The sequence below is a fragment of the Aquarana catesbeiana genome, linkage group LG04, assembly GCF_042186555.1.
Source record: "Aquarana catesbeiana isolate 2022-GZ linkage group LG04, ASM4218655v1, whole genome shotgun sequence".
Taxonomy (NCBI): Eukaryota; Metazoa; Chordata; class Amphibia; order Anura; family Ranidae; genus Aquarana; species Aquarana catesbeiana.
In genome coordinates, this window is record NC_133327.1 from 395,756,422 (window position 1) to 395,771,409 (window position 14,988).

A 14,988-nucleotide genomic window follows, 5' to 3' on the forward strand; every position below is an offset into this window, starting at 1 on the left:
GAGCTTCTTATTGCCAAAGATTGGCGGCATGTCACACTGGTTAGCCCTAACGGTTCCATAGGCATCCGTTTTGTTCTGTAGAAGGAACTCATAGAGTTTAGGAGATGTGTAAAAATTGTCTTTAGTTATACAATAGCCTTGATTTAGCAATGGCTCAATCAATGAAATAACTGAAGATGTTGCCATTCCATAATTACTGTATTTTTGGTTGAATGTGGTTCCTTTCCCAGTGTATAGGACAGAATTCCAAATGTAACCAGTGCTCGATTCACATAGCATGAAGGATTTGATGCCAAACCGTGCTCTCTTTGACGCCATATATTGTATCCAGCTGAGCCTTCCCTTGTAGGCCATTAGACTTTCGTCTAAGCTGATGTCTCTAGCTGGCACATAGCTCTGTTGGAAATTTTTTTGAAACATTTGATATACCTCCCAAATCCTCTTGAGTTTGGGTGCTGGATGAGTAGTTTCATCAAATTCTTCATTATTTTCAAAGTGCAAATACTTCATTATCAGGGATAATAAAGAACTTCGACATGACCGTGCCAAAGAATGGAGTGGCTAGTAATTTATTGGTTGTCCAATACCACTTCTGCAGGGGTTTCCCCACCACTACTTCTGCAGGGGTTTCCCCACCACTCCCTGAAGAATTATTAGGCCCAGAAACTTCCAAATGTCCTCTTTGGTCACTGGTTCCCACTTTCTGCTTCATGAAAACCTCTGATGTGTAGCTGCTTGTTGCTCCTGGTACCGGTTTGTCTCCGTAACTATTTTTTCAATATCCTCATTGTTAAAAAATAGTTGGAGGTACGCCAAGGGGTTGTCATCTTCAACACCCACTTTGATACCAGGTGCTCCAGTGAAAGGGAATCTTGGGGGCGCTGCATGATCCGTACAGCAGTCAATAGAGCACCAAATCCGCACATCATTGAGGTCAGTTGAAAGATCGTCACTGAAATCACTTTCTGTGTCTGATGGCGAATTTCCTCATGAATCGCTATCACTCAATTCTGCAAGTGATTCTGTATCACTATCACTGTTTTCCAACAAGTCATAAACCACTTTTGTGCTTTTTTGATGCCATGGTCATTCTCTAGTTTCCAGGCAGAAAGCACAGTAAAACTGCAGGCAAGGGCACTGGACAAAGCACTGGGTGGCAAACTGAGGTCAAATTATTGATACAGTAATGTAATACAATAAGATTACAATGTATTGTGTGTGTTGTGGTTTATACATTTTGAATCTCCCGCCGGATCCACCCCCCGCGTCGTAATGCTCCCAGGGAAGGGAAGCTGGAACACACAGGGAATCGGGCAGAAGGTCCAGCTGCCGTGCACAGCGGGAGTACATCGTGGGATCCCAGAGACAAGGTAAGTAACCTCTTCCAGGATCCAGCGATGCAATCCCGAGTGTGGCTCAGGGTTACCACTAATAGTACTGAAATTTCACCCTGAGCCACACTCGAGAATACCGCCAAGGAGGTTAAAGATTTGTCACTATATCATATCAAGTACTTGTGTTGTCACAATTTTGATTAATGTTTTGGCTTATTATGAATTGAATATCATTTATATAAATTGAACACATATGTACTGTGTATGATTCTATATTTTGTATTTTATTTATTTTTTTCATTTTTCATTTATTTATTATTTGTTGTGCTACATTTTTGTATTCAATTATGATTTGTGGTGTGGGGACACATGACAGTGGTTGGCTGCAACATTTATCAATTCTTTTTTTGTCACTTGGTTCGTTATTAGTTGGTGAGCACGGAAGTTTCTTTTTGTTTTTGCATCTTATATACAGTATTATAAACCAATGCATCAATAAATTGTCACTAAACCATACATAGACTATACTCTTTAGTACAGAACTCCTTCTTTCAAGGCTCAGTGCTCCAATGCTAATAGATATGTTTTGTAAATGCTAATTAATTACATTTCTAGAAAACAATGTTTTTGAAAATGGCAGATCTTCTGACTGGGATTTAGCATATAATGGGTTCTTAAGGGATAGAAATAAGGCTGCTCTATGACATTTCATCCACTTCAGCTCATCTACAGCAGCCCCTTAACAATGTTTTGGAATTAAAATCTGCACCACAAATAATATGTTTCTTAAGTATTTTCTGCATGTTCTGATCAGTGCACAAGGCTGCACCAGTGTTCAAAACATGCAGAAAAAGTAATCTAATTTCTTGCAAAAAGCAAGAATAACAATTCACGCATGAGCCAGAGGGTGCCATTATAACCATGACTGTACCATAATTGAAGAATCAATAACATATACTGCATTATACTGTATGCAGAATGCTGGTAAAACAAGACTGCATACTGTAGTCTCCAATATTAGTGTATCCAATTATCCTAATCTACATCCAACACAGCTGCTGCCAGCTATTATCGGTATACGACAAAGTGTTGTAGATACCTTTCTTTGATTCAGTGGGTTCCCTTTCTTTTTTCTCCTCTGGTTTTTCTAGAAGAGAAAATGGATTACCATGCATTAAATTAAATAATTTCTTCAAATGCACATATTGCACTAATCCCAAATGCAGGACACCTTTTAGGTGGCTAGGCCACAATTTCTGAGGTGGGGAACAAGCACATTGCATCTGGAAAAAAAATTATGATTTTTTTTTGGGAGACTTAAGATGGAAAAAGGTTACAGATTTGCACCACAGAAATGTATGAACAGTCTGCAATTTCTGAGCAACTTAGTTGGCATTTTGCATCTGGAAGGAAAAACAAATGTCCATTTGTAAAAAGAAACAGTGTTTTTAAAAGAAACACTGTTTGTGAACATCTGGATCTTTTGGCACACAGGACTATAAACTTTTTTATATACCTTTCTATCCACCTCTTATCCTTATTTCATTATATATATGGTTCCCCCAATCATTAGTTACATGATTACTTTATGTAAATATTAACTATTACACATCTGATGCTCACCTTATGGCACCAACAATTGGAAGTGGCTTTTGCCATTGAATTTTACATTCACACCTCTGAGGAGATATACAACTTTTTATATATCTGGTTAGCTGGTAACCCATTACATTCACTATATATGTTATAGATACCAGGCCTCCTTGGAACACTCCATTACTGCCCATGGTATTGCTATATACTAGTTCACCTCTTTTCCTTGGTGCCTTCAACCTGAGCTTTTTTGGCTTCTGTGATTGTAAATTTGCCTGGTGGAGGGTCCAACCACAACCTGATGGATGGTAGGGAGATCTGTCATGACCCCATGCTAATGGATAGTGTTTTACATGCTACTATGATTGGCTGATTTGATTTGTTTCAATGTTTGTACAGTAAGTACATCATCTTTTCTTATACTTATTCCTCTTGTATAATTGTGTTTTTTGGACCCTATATTTGCTTATACACAGAGAATCTAACTCAAAATGAGTTGGGGACAAGCTATACCCCCTCTTACTACTAATCACACTACCCCACACCTAAAATCCTAAATTAAGCAGGGCATAAACACTATTCATGACATACTCTTAATTTCTACCATAAAATTGTTTAATTTCCTAAAGGCAAAATATGGCATCCCATATCACAAACACTACATCGATTTCAAATTAAAACATCTCTTTCATCTCCAGCAACCCCATTAAAGATCACTTGCTGACCAGTCAAGTACCTGGTATGTCATCAGTCTTTAAGTGGTTGTCCTGGGATGATGCCTGTAGCTTCAGGCATCACCCGGTACTTCTTTTTAGAGCCAGAAGCTGGCTTTCTTGTAGTAGTAATTGGAGCAGCTTACTAGGTGCTCAATTGCTATTACAAGCAGCGGGAGAGGACGTCCCCCCTTCCACCACATTGCACGGCTTGCTCAGGTTCTCTTGTCTCACTGGAAGACCCGAGCTACTGCATCCGCCAGCTGGTCAGACACCCAAGGAAAGCCAGGATTGGCTTTGATTGGGTCTCTACTATGGTAACCCAGAAGCAATCCAGTTTACCCAGATGCCATCAGCGCCATTTAAAAAAAAAATCAAAGCATTCAAAAATACTGATCTTGATATTTTGAATGCTTTAAAGTGCAGAGGGGGATTTGGGGTCCTATTGACCCCAGATCCCTACATAAAGAATACCTGTCACATGCCTGTTTCTATCACAAGGATGTTTACATTCCTTGTTAGAGCAATACAAGTGATAAAAAAATGGGCAACAGTGTAAAAAGAAAAATAAATAAATTAATAATTTAAAAAAATATAGTGCCCCTGACCTGTGCTTGTGCACAAAGGCGAACATTTGCATTGGTCCTGCGTGCATGCAAACGGTGATTGTCCCACCCATGTGAGGTATCACCATAAACATCAAATCATGGGCAGTAATTCTAGCACCAGACCTCCTCTGTAAATCTGTAAATAAAGTGGTAACCTGTAAAGGCTTTTAAAGAGTTGCCTATAGATAGTAAAATTTACATCGTTTGATGCCACTGAAGGGGCGTGTGCAATTTTAAAGCATGACATGTTTTGTGTCTATTTACTCACATAACGTCATCTTTTATATTTGACAAACAAATGTGGTTATATATTTTTTTTTTTGCATAATAATTCATAAAGCTGTATTTTTTCCCAAAAAATTGTGTTCGAAAAACTGCTGCTCAAATCCGTTTGATGTCTGTTTGACATAAAAAAAATTGCAAAACCCACCAATTTATTTTCTAGGGCCGTTGCTTTAAAAAAAAAAAAAAAAAAATATATATATATATATATATATATATATATATATATATATAATGTTTTGGGATTCTAAGTAATTTCCTGGTAGAAAAAAAATTATTATTGCCTGGTCCTTAAAGAGGAACTGCAGTATGCTCACATAATTTGTAATAAAAACATCTTGGCCATTCTGAAACTTCTCTCCAACCATTTTGCATATTATGTTATATATACTGTGATTCTGTACTTGCCAAATATGCTGCAGAAATCTCCCTCCACGAAGTCTAAGTGCAACCATTATAACTGTGGGCAGCTGATGCTGCTGCCTGTTCACTTCCTGGATTTTTTTTTTTTTTTTGAAGTTTAACATGTTTATTGAGACAACTTACATTACAGAATATGTCCATCAAAAGACAGAGTTCAGTGTACATTATTATCTCTTTACATCCAAAACTCTAAGGATACTCAACATAAAACAAGAAATAAGACATACTATCATCGTCAACCATATTGGGTCTAATGCTTCATAGGGCGCAATAAACTAGGGACTAGCCAGACACCCCTGACGGGATCACACTGTGTTCTGGTCTAGACCTTGATGATATTTAGATAGAAAATGCCCTACCCATTAGAGATCATGAGCTGCCTCCCCGAAGCCACTGATTCACAATGGGGAAACTGCACTGATCCCCAAGGGCGAACTTTTGTTCCTTATAACATAGTAGTGTATAATATCTCAAACAAAATTAGAGGACTAACCAACATAAACTTGATTTATCAAAAGAACCGTAGTCATCTATTCTTGCAATATCTGGGAAATAGACGAAATAGGTAGAAGGTAAAGGAAAGAAGAGAGAAAAAGAAAGGAATAGAAAAAGAGACGTCCAGCTCTCAGTTCATGTGTAACTATCCTGACGAGGAGATTCCAGGAACCAGGGAGATACCTATATGCCCAGCCCAGGGTTCCCATATTGCTTCAAAGGTTTTGTAATTGTCTTGAATTTTGCTTACTACCCTTTCCTGGGTCATAATCCAAGAGATTTTTCGTTTAGCCGCTACAAGTGAAATTTTTGGTGTCTTCCAGGCTTTAGCGATGGTAATTTTTGCTCCTAATAGCATGAAGGTAATCAGTCGGAGAAAAAATTTAGAAATCTTGGGGATTTGCTCATTCAATAGAGCAATTTGTGGAGTCTTAGGGATCGGTAGGTTTGTTACTTTGCGGATAAGATTAAAAATCTTATTCCAAAACCCTCTAATTCTTGGGCATTCCCACCAAATATGAAGCGTGGAACCCTGGGCTTGGCATTCCCTAAAACATAGAGGAGATAAGGAAGGAAACATTTTGTTCAATCTTAACGGAACCAGATACCATCTGGTCATCACTTTTCAATTGGCTTCTATTAATGAAATGTTTATTATACCTTTGTGAGCTCTGATTCCTCTTCCGTGCCATGTCTCCAGGTCCCAGGTTTCTTGTAAGTCCTTCTCCCAGGCCTCCATGTAAGAGAATTTAGAGGCGGGTTCTGATAGGGAAGAATATATTATGGAGATTCCCCCTTTATGCACTGAACCCTGGCCACACCAGCGTTCATACTCCGAAAAAGTCGGAGGGGTGGGTTTGTTTTTCCATATTGTATGAAGAAAGTGGGAAATTTGATAAAATCTAAATTTTTCTGAGGCCGGGATCTCCAGCTTATCCATACAGAATTTCAGGGAAACAGGGCCCGAAGGGGTAAAGTAGTGTCCAATCCTGCACATCCCCTTATCTAACCACCATTGAAATGTTTTGGTATCCATACCCGGTCTGAAGAGGGGATTATGGAAAATGTGGGCCAACGGTTGAATGTCAGACGTCAAGGAGGGTGAGTGTTTTATATCATCCCATAATCTCATGGAATGTGAAAGAGCGGGGGACAAGATAGGAGGTCTATTTTTACGAGGAGACCACAGTAAAAAGTCTAACGTGTATGTAGGGACCGCTTGTCTTTCTATATTAATCCAATCTGGGATTTCGTGTTTGAAGTAGATCGTTGATAGTTGGGCTAATCTGGCAGCTTGATAATATTTGAAAAGGTCTGGAAGACCTAGTCTTCCTTTTGTGTTTTGGCTGAATAGGACTTTTCTCGCTAGTCTATAGCCTTTCTTACCCCAAATGTATTTGATTATTTTGTCTTGAAGTGATTTTAAGTGATCTTTCCTGATAGGAATCGGTAAGGAACGGAAGAGATAGAGTAATCTGGGTAATAGGGTAATTTTAATGGAATTAATTTTACCTATCCATGAGATGTTGTGATGGGACCAGGTGAGGAGATCCTTCTCTAGTTTACGATACATGGGAGGAAAATTTGCCTGATACAATAGTTCAAATTTTGAAGTGAGATTTATCCCTAAATAGCGAATTGAGTTGTCGCTCCACTTAAATTTGAAGGACTGTTTCAGTCGGTCTACTAGGGTTGTAGGAAGAGAAACATTCAGTGCTTGTGATTTAGCTATGTTCACTTGAAGACCCGATAAATCCCCGAAAGAGCCTAGGAGCTTGTTAATATTAGGTAAAGATGTGGTTGGGGAAGTGACGAAGAGTAGGATATCGTCTGCGAAAAGAGCACATTTATGGACTGAGTGTCCGCACCTTACTCCTTGCATATTGACATTTGTTCTGATTGCAATGGCCAAAGATTCAATCGCAATGACAAAGATTATTGGAGAGAGAGGACATCCCTGCCTGGTCCCCCTGGAGATCGGAATGGGATTAGAGACAAAGCCCTGAAGTTTGACCCTGGCCACCGGACTCGAGTAGAGTGATTGTAGGTTCCACATAAAATGTTCCCCAAAACCCCATCTGCGAAGGGTAGTGAATAAGTAAGACCACGAGAGTGAATCAAAAGCCTTTCTTAAGTCTAGCGATAACAACAGGCCTTCCTGCTGGGGGGTTCCATCCCAGGCAGATTGAAGGATTGATACAATATCCGTCGCCCTCCTCACTTGGTCCGGGCCTTGTCTGCCTGGGATGAAACCCACCTGGTCCTTATGAATATATTGTCCAATGAATGAGCTTAGTCTATTGGCTAATATTTTGGTTAATATCTTCAAATCATTGTTAATAAGGGAGATGGGTCTAAAGTTTTCTACAAGGGAAGGGTCCTTATCAGGTTTAGGGATAACTGAAATGAAGGCTGAGTTTGCATGGGTATCAATGGCTTCACTCCTTCTTTTGGAATTAAAAAATTTGGTGAGGTGAGGAGCTAGAGTAGCCGCGAATGTTTTGTAATAGAAATTTGAGAAGCCATCTGGGCCTGGGGCGGAGTTAACTTTTAAATTTTTAATCACTTCTAGGGTTTCCTCTGTAGAGAAAGAAGCGTCCATCAGATCTACATGACTTTTCTGAAGGCGAGGAAGTTTTAGATCTGCCATAAATTCATCAAATCTGGACTCCCCAATATGATTTCCCTTTTTGTATAAGTTTGTATAATAATCCTGAAATGATTGTAGAATGCGTTGAGGATTTAAAGAGAACGTACTGTCTTGCTGCCTGATCTTGGGTAGGGCGAATGTACGTGTTTTGGGGGAAAGCTTGGAGGCCAAAATTGTATGCATTTTATCTCTATACTGGTAAAATTTTGCACCTGTCCAATGCAGGGAAACCTCAGCTTTGACCGTCAGGGCCAAGCTTAAAGCCACCCTCGCGGCATCAAGTTGTGCTGTATTGACCTTAGAAGGGTCTAATTTATGTTGCTTGCATAAAACTTCAAAGTTATTTTCAAGTTTGATAACCTCAGAGGTTTTCTCTTTTTTGAGTTGTGATGTCATTTGGATCAAATTGCCCCTGATCGTTGCCTTGTGGGCAGCCCAGACTGTTTCCGCCGAGGTTCCATCTACATCGTTTAGAATAGAGAACTCCTTCAGAGCCTTTTCAATAATAGTAACCTGGATCGGGTCTTTAAGGATGGATTCCTTGAGTCTCCATTGAGGGGGGGGTTTATGTTGCAGCTCTCGCATCACTAGAATGACCATCGAGTGATCCGAGAGGGGGGAGTCCTTGATGAAAGATTTTTTAACTAGGGGTATGTGATGAGTTGAAATGAATATGTGATCTATTCTAGAATAGGATTGGTGGGGATTTGAAAAGTGAGTGTAGTCCCTACTGGTCGGGTTGGTTTCTCTCCAGATGTCTGCAAGACCTTGATTAAAGATCATCTTAGCAATTTTAGTACTAATCTTTTTGGGGCGCGTCATTTGGGTTGAGAGAGGTCTAGATTTATCCAGGGATAGGTCAAATGCCATGTTGGAGTCCCCTCCCAAAATCAATATTCCCTCCAGCAGTGGTTCTAGCGTTTGAAACAGAAGGTGAAAAAATTGAGCCTGACCTCTGTTGGGGGAATAATACGAGACCAGGGAGTAAAATTGATTATTTAGCATTCCTTTCACCAGGATAAATCTACCCTCCATGTCCTTGTAAACCTGAGTAGTCTTAAATTGACAGGATTTAGCAAACAGAATTGCTACCCCCTTTGTTTTGTCTTGAGCGTTTGCTAAATAGAAGAGGGGATAATGAGCATGCAGGAAGGAAGGGTTATACTGTATTGGAAAATGTGTTTCCTGCAGAAACACCACATCCATTTTTTTGGATCAGTATTCCTGCAGAACCTTCCTTCTCTTAATCGCTGAGTTTAATCCCTGCACGTTGTGGAAAACAATTCTAAGGGATGACGAGATTACGGTGTTAGAAGGCATGGATAGGCATGAAAATAGATGTATCGTTATGTTTACCACTTACCCCATGGAGCGTTGAAGTGAGCAGCCATGACATAGTATCGTGGTGAAACCTGGGACCTGGAGTCTCCGGACACAAAAGAATTCTCCGAGTGCTGGCAATCAAAAATAGAAGATTAATTATAGAGGAAAAAAGAAAGTGAAGAAAAGGAAAAAGAAGGCCAAACAGAGGCCTGTAACGAAGTAAGGGGGAAAATCCCCCTCCTACGTTAGTAGATAACAACATTGAGCAGCCCTCTGAGAGGACTGACATCCCATCTCCCAAATACAGAATAGCCATATTGGGGGGATGGGAGAGCACGCATGACTGCTGCCCGAGCCACAGTCAACTAAGGACTATGATACTCAAATATCCTTATTTATATAAAAAATAGACCTTGTATCAAAGTCCAGAAGTATAAATGAAAAACTATGAAAGGAACCAGTCCGTCAGAATCTATCATACCAAAGAGAGAAAAAAAAAAAAAAAAAAGATTGTGAAGCCCCTCATAAAAAACAAGAAAGGGCAGTTAGTAATACCGGGACGGGGGGAGATCCCCAAGTGTGTGATATTTGGGGGGGAGTTTTAGACAATGGAACTTCAATATGAAAGAATAGAATCCCATAATGATGTGTATCTTCCGTGAAGAAGTCCCTGAGCATCCCTAGGCCTGATGCCTTGGTTTAGGGAGGTCCGTCTTGCTTCATACAATAGGATTAGTTCCTGTGTTCCTTTGTAGAGCGATCACTGCAATTCCAAAAAGGTTTAAAGAGGTGATAGAAGAAAAATGTGGGGAATGGCGGTAACCATCTTGATTACATAACCCTGCTTCCAACCGAATAGGTGGTATATTAAAGTTCTATTAGAAATACTCATCCTCCAGAGATGACGTGAGGGTATGTAAGGTTTTTTCCCGTCATGATCTCACCATGAGGGAAAAATAAAGAAAAAAGGATAAACAGCAACGTTGAATTTCAGGTGGGCATTTGATCCTTCGCTCTCTTGGTTTTGTTCGCCTTCCATAATGGAGATAGGGGGCTGGCTGGTGATGATCTTTTGGATGAACTTGCCTGCATATTAGAAGTGTCCATGTCTCCAGGCTCCAGGGTAATAAATTTTAGAGCTAAAAGAACTTGCTCTCCTTCTGTGAAGGTGGAGAAAGAGTGAGTTTTTCCATTGAAGGTAAACTTAAGGGCAAAAGGAAAGGCCCACCAGTATTTTATTTCTTTCTGGGAGAGAACAAGTAGTAATGGTTTTAATGCTCTGCGTCTTTGAATGGTCATCGGAGAGATGTCCGCAAAGATCTGTATATCTTGTCCTTGGAATGAGATGTTTGTCTGTTTCCTGGATATCCTCATGATCTCTTCCTTCACACTGTAATAGTGTGGTTGTACTATTATATCCCTGGGGTTCCTGTCTCTCCTGGGGGGACCCAATGACCTGTGTGCTCTGTCCAGTTCCAGCTTGTGTGGAGGTATTTCAGGGATTAGAAATTGTATGAGGTCCTGTATGGCTTTAGGTGCGTCAGAAACTGATTCAGGGATACCTCTCACCCTAAAATTATCTCTTCTGGAGCGATTTTCAAGGTCGTCAATATGGTTTAACGCCACTTCTAGTTGGTCCTGTATTACTTGTATATGGTCTGTATTCTGATTAGCCCTGGAGACCGTTATGTCTAGCTTATGTTCTATGGCTTCCATTCTAGAGCCCAGATTCTGGAAGTCTGCTCTTATATCAGTAGTGATCTTGCTGGCTGTAATGGCAAGCCCTCGATCAAGCATTTCAGAGAATTTAATGAATAAATCCCCTACGTTTAAGGGAATGTCCTGTGTCTGTCCTGAGGCCTGCTCCTGGTTACATAAGGGAGCGTTAGGTTTCCCTGGGACTGGAGTGTTGTTCATGGGAGATAGCATATAGTTTTCAAATGTGCGTTCAAGCATTGAAACTGTTGATGCAGGCGAGGGGTTTGTAATGTTGTGGCTACCCAGATTCGTCTGGGGGGTGAAGGATAAAGTGGCTGGGTTAATCACTTGCCTGTGCTCCAAGTGTCCCCCTGCATGTGGGTCTCGTGGCTGAGACGCGGCCGCCATCTTGGATGCGGCCTGTTTTCCTTCGGCCGTAAATTGTGGCCCCAGGTTGCGGCGGACCGAACTGCTAGACATCCCGGTGTGCTAGGGTTGTTCCCCGTGCTATCCCCGTCCAGATCGGGCTTCCTTCGGGGCCGGTTCCTGCGCTAGTGTGACTCGTTGGCTCGGGCAGAGCGGAGCTCCTGGCTTATGCAGCCATGTTGGGAGACCCGCACATGCGCACTCCCACTTCCTGGATTTTTGTGCTGCTGGCTACCCAATATGCACTTCAAAGTCTCGTGTCTGCGCAGTAAGCAAACTGTGGTGCACATTGTTGTTTATAAGTTGCCATAGGAGTGGCAGCTTCTGTGGAAGTTCATGCCATGTTATGGCAAAGTGTCAACATCATGGAATACGGAAACAGCCGAGGAAAATTTACATGCTATGCTTGTTCAAACAGATAAGCAGAAAACAGAAATATTTTATATTTTACCATGATGTAACTGCATTTCTCATCCAAACTGCAAACACTGAGGAGACAAACCTCAGCTGCTACAGTCCTGTCACAGAATCTTTTCACACACACAAATCCTGTGTGTCAGGGAACTCCAGAGAGGTGCCTGGAGGTGGGGCACAAGCCAGTAAAAAAAATCTCCTATGCAGATTAGATAAGGAGTGTGAACTTATCCAGGGGAGATTGTGCAGACTGACCTGGGGTTGTAATAATGTACAGGGCTGAAATCTCCATATAAAAGAGAGATCAATCCTCCTTTCACTAGACTAGACGAACTTCTACTTTTTGAAAACACATGGATCCTTTCAGTCTCCTCCTATCCCTGCCCTCATCCAATCCCCTCCAGCCCTGTAGCCGTCCTCAGTTGTCTTCAGCTCTCTTGCATCTCCCGCCCCCCTCCTCCTCTCATCTGTGCCAATTGGTTGTCCCTGTCTGTTGTCACTTCCCTTTATGCTCATATTGCTCTCATTCTCAACATCAGATACAATACATTTTTGTGCATCCTCTTGCAGCAATTGGGTGATGCTGTGGTTAAATAACTCAGCCATCTCCTTAATGCCAGCTGTTAGGACAATGCTAGGTGTAACTGTGGATGATGAGGAGGAACAGGGCACATTAAAAATGGAGATGAGCTGAACTGCCTCGGGTTCAGTTCGGCAAGGGTTCGGTGATCATCAAACCCAAACCTGACTGAAATCTGTCAGAGCAGGATCTGCTAGAAATGCCCATTTCCTAGGATAATGGGTACGAGGTTGTCAAAAAATAGAAGGGGCACTACCCTGGGGAACCCTGGCAAAAAAGTAAAATCATTCTATGCAGCCAGGAGGATTGATTTTTTAGCACTGTCGTTTTCAAAGGAAAAACGTTTTAAAATTACCAGCAAATGACTTTGACAGAGGAGTCTGTGTGCTGTTTTTTTTTTTAAAAGACAATAAATGCCATTTGCTGGCAATTTAAATTGTAAATGTATTTGTAGCTGTAGTGCATCTAACAGACACTTAAGCATCGTACACACAATAAGATTTTCAAAGCATTAGGCGTGTGCCCTGAACGTGTCTTGCATACAAACAGTACACAATTGTCGGCCAACAAATACAAACGTAGTGACGTACTACGTGGAATTTCAGCTCTTGAGCCCCAACCTTTGGGCACCTTCTGCTAATGTCGTGTTTGGTGAGCATTGATTCCGAGCATGCGTTTTTGTACTTTCGACTTTTGTGTAAAGCACTTGTGTACTAACTATACGAAAATCATACAACAGACCATTGTCCGCAGAAAATTTATAATCCTGCCATCCAACATTTGTCAGCGGAAAGTCTGACAACAATTGTCTGATGGAGCGTACTAATGGTCAGATTTTCAGCCAATGGTCTGTCATCACACAATTCCCAGTCCAAAATCCGACCGTGTGTATGAGGCTTTAGGCAGGCCATACATGGTCGAATTCCGAACAAATTTTCTTTTCAAAATCAGAAATTTTGTGCATTTTGTGTGTGTGTTTTGTAATCGGATAATGCCATCATTGATTTTCAAAATTCGAACAACCAAGCCTTCAATTTCACTTCATGTTACTACAGAAAATATTTTTGTGTCTGGGAATCTTCTTTTCTTTCCAGGAATTTTCTTTTCTTGCACTCATGTGCATTCATTTTTTGATAATATTTCTCACATGATTCTCCTATCTTTGATTAGAAAATCGTTAGTTTTACAAAAAATTTTCAACATGCCCAATCACTCAAATTCGATAGTCGCACGAAAATCGGCCATTGCTGTGTCCCACTAATGCTGCGAAATTCGAACGAAAATTCTTTGAAAAGATTTTAGAAAGAAAATTATTTTGGAATTCGAACCATGTATGGCTGGCCTAAATCAGAGCATGCAGCCTAGTTGGCTAGAAAAAGAAAGGGAACAAGCATACCCTCTCCCCCCAAAGCATTGCCAGTCCCTTGCCGGGGAAAAGCACCTTGACTCCATGTTTATGAGGACAAGGGCTTATTTACCACAAGCCTTGGTGGGGGTTTGCAGGCATGGGGCTTTTTTGGAATCTGGAAACCTGCTTTAACAATAAGGGGGCACCCAGTAGTAGTACATTATCCCTTTAATCCAGGACACACATTAATTACACAGGTTCTGTGGCTGATTAAGGTGGTAATTAAACTCACTTGGTGCCTTATCTGCATTAAATCAGTCTCAGAACCTGTGTAATTAATATGTGTCCTGGATTAAAGGGATGATGTGGCAACCCTAGCACCCAGATACCCCCATGTGAAAGAGTAAGGGGTACATAGTAACCCAACTCATTCACTAAAAGAAAGTTGTAATTTAGAAATAAGGACACCCAGACATTTAACATGTCCTTTATAAAAAAAAGAATCCCCAAAAAAGTCCCTCACAAAGAGGCAACGGGGCAAAAGCTATATGCTGGGAGGCTGGTCTGAATATACTTTGACTCTTATCGGTGCTGGTAGCTGTGTGTGATATTGAATTTATTCACTTACACCTAGATGACTGGTGCTTGATTAAGTCTGATTGGATGGTACCTGGCTGTTTCACAGCCATTCCGTTTACTGAGTCTGGTGACATGTGAATTTCACACTCCCACTGTACCTGATCTAGATTAAGCATACACTTATATGCATATACTACACTAGGTTTGGCATTTTGCTGCTCTGTTTAGACCCTAACACCTGCCCCTTGGAAAGATCTGGGCTGCCTGTGACTGGGCTGCACCCTCCTACTGTTTTTTTATTGACCCATACAGCTTGCCTCCCTTACCTCCTGAAGAAATGGGGAATTCCCGCAAAGTGCATTGAAACAAAGCAAGACTGTCCAACCATAAAGACACATTAATTTTGTTTGTTTAATGTATGGCAAATCACTTACTTTTTTGATTTGCTAGGTGTCTATTATTGCTGTGGGAGGGTTCCAAGGGAGGACTATTTTACTGTTTTTTGTCTTTTTTATGATTTTT

The 14,988-nt window shown here is 40.9% G+C and overlaps 1 protein-coding gene across 1 annotated transcript in view; it reads right to left on the bottom strand.

Annotated features, from left to right (window-relative positions):
- The window catches only part of LOC141141259 (uncharacterized), a 1,017,917-nt gene that overhangs the window by 130,460 nt on the left and 872,469 nt on the right, over nucleotides 1-14,988 (bottom strand). Inside the window, exon 68 of the mRNA XM_073628940.1 lies at nucleotides 2,434-2,481. Within this exon, the coding sequence (XP_073485041.1) occupies nucleotides 2,434-2,481 (48 nt within the window). The remainder of the gene's footprint in view (nucleotides 1-2,433; nucleotides 2,482-14,988) is intronic.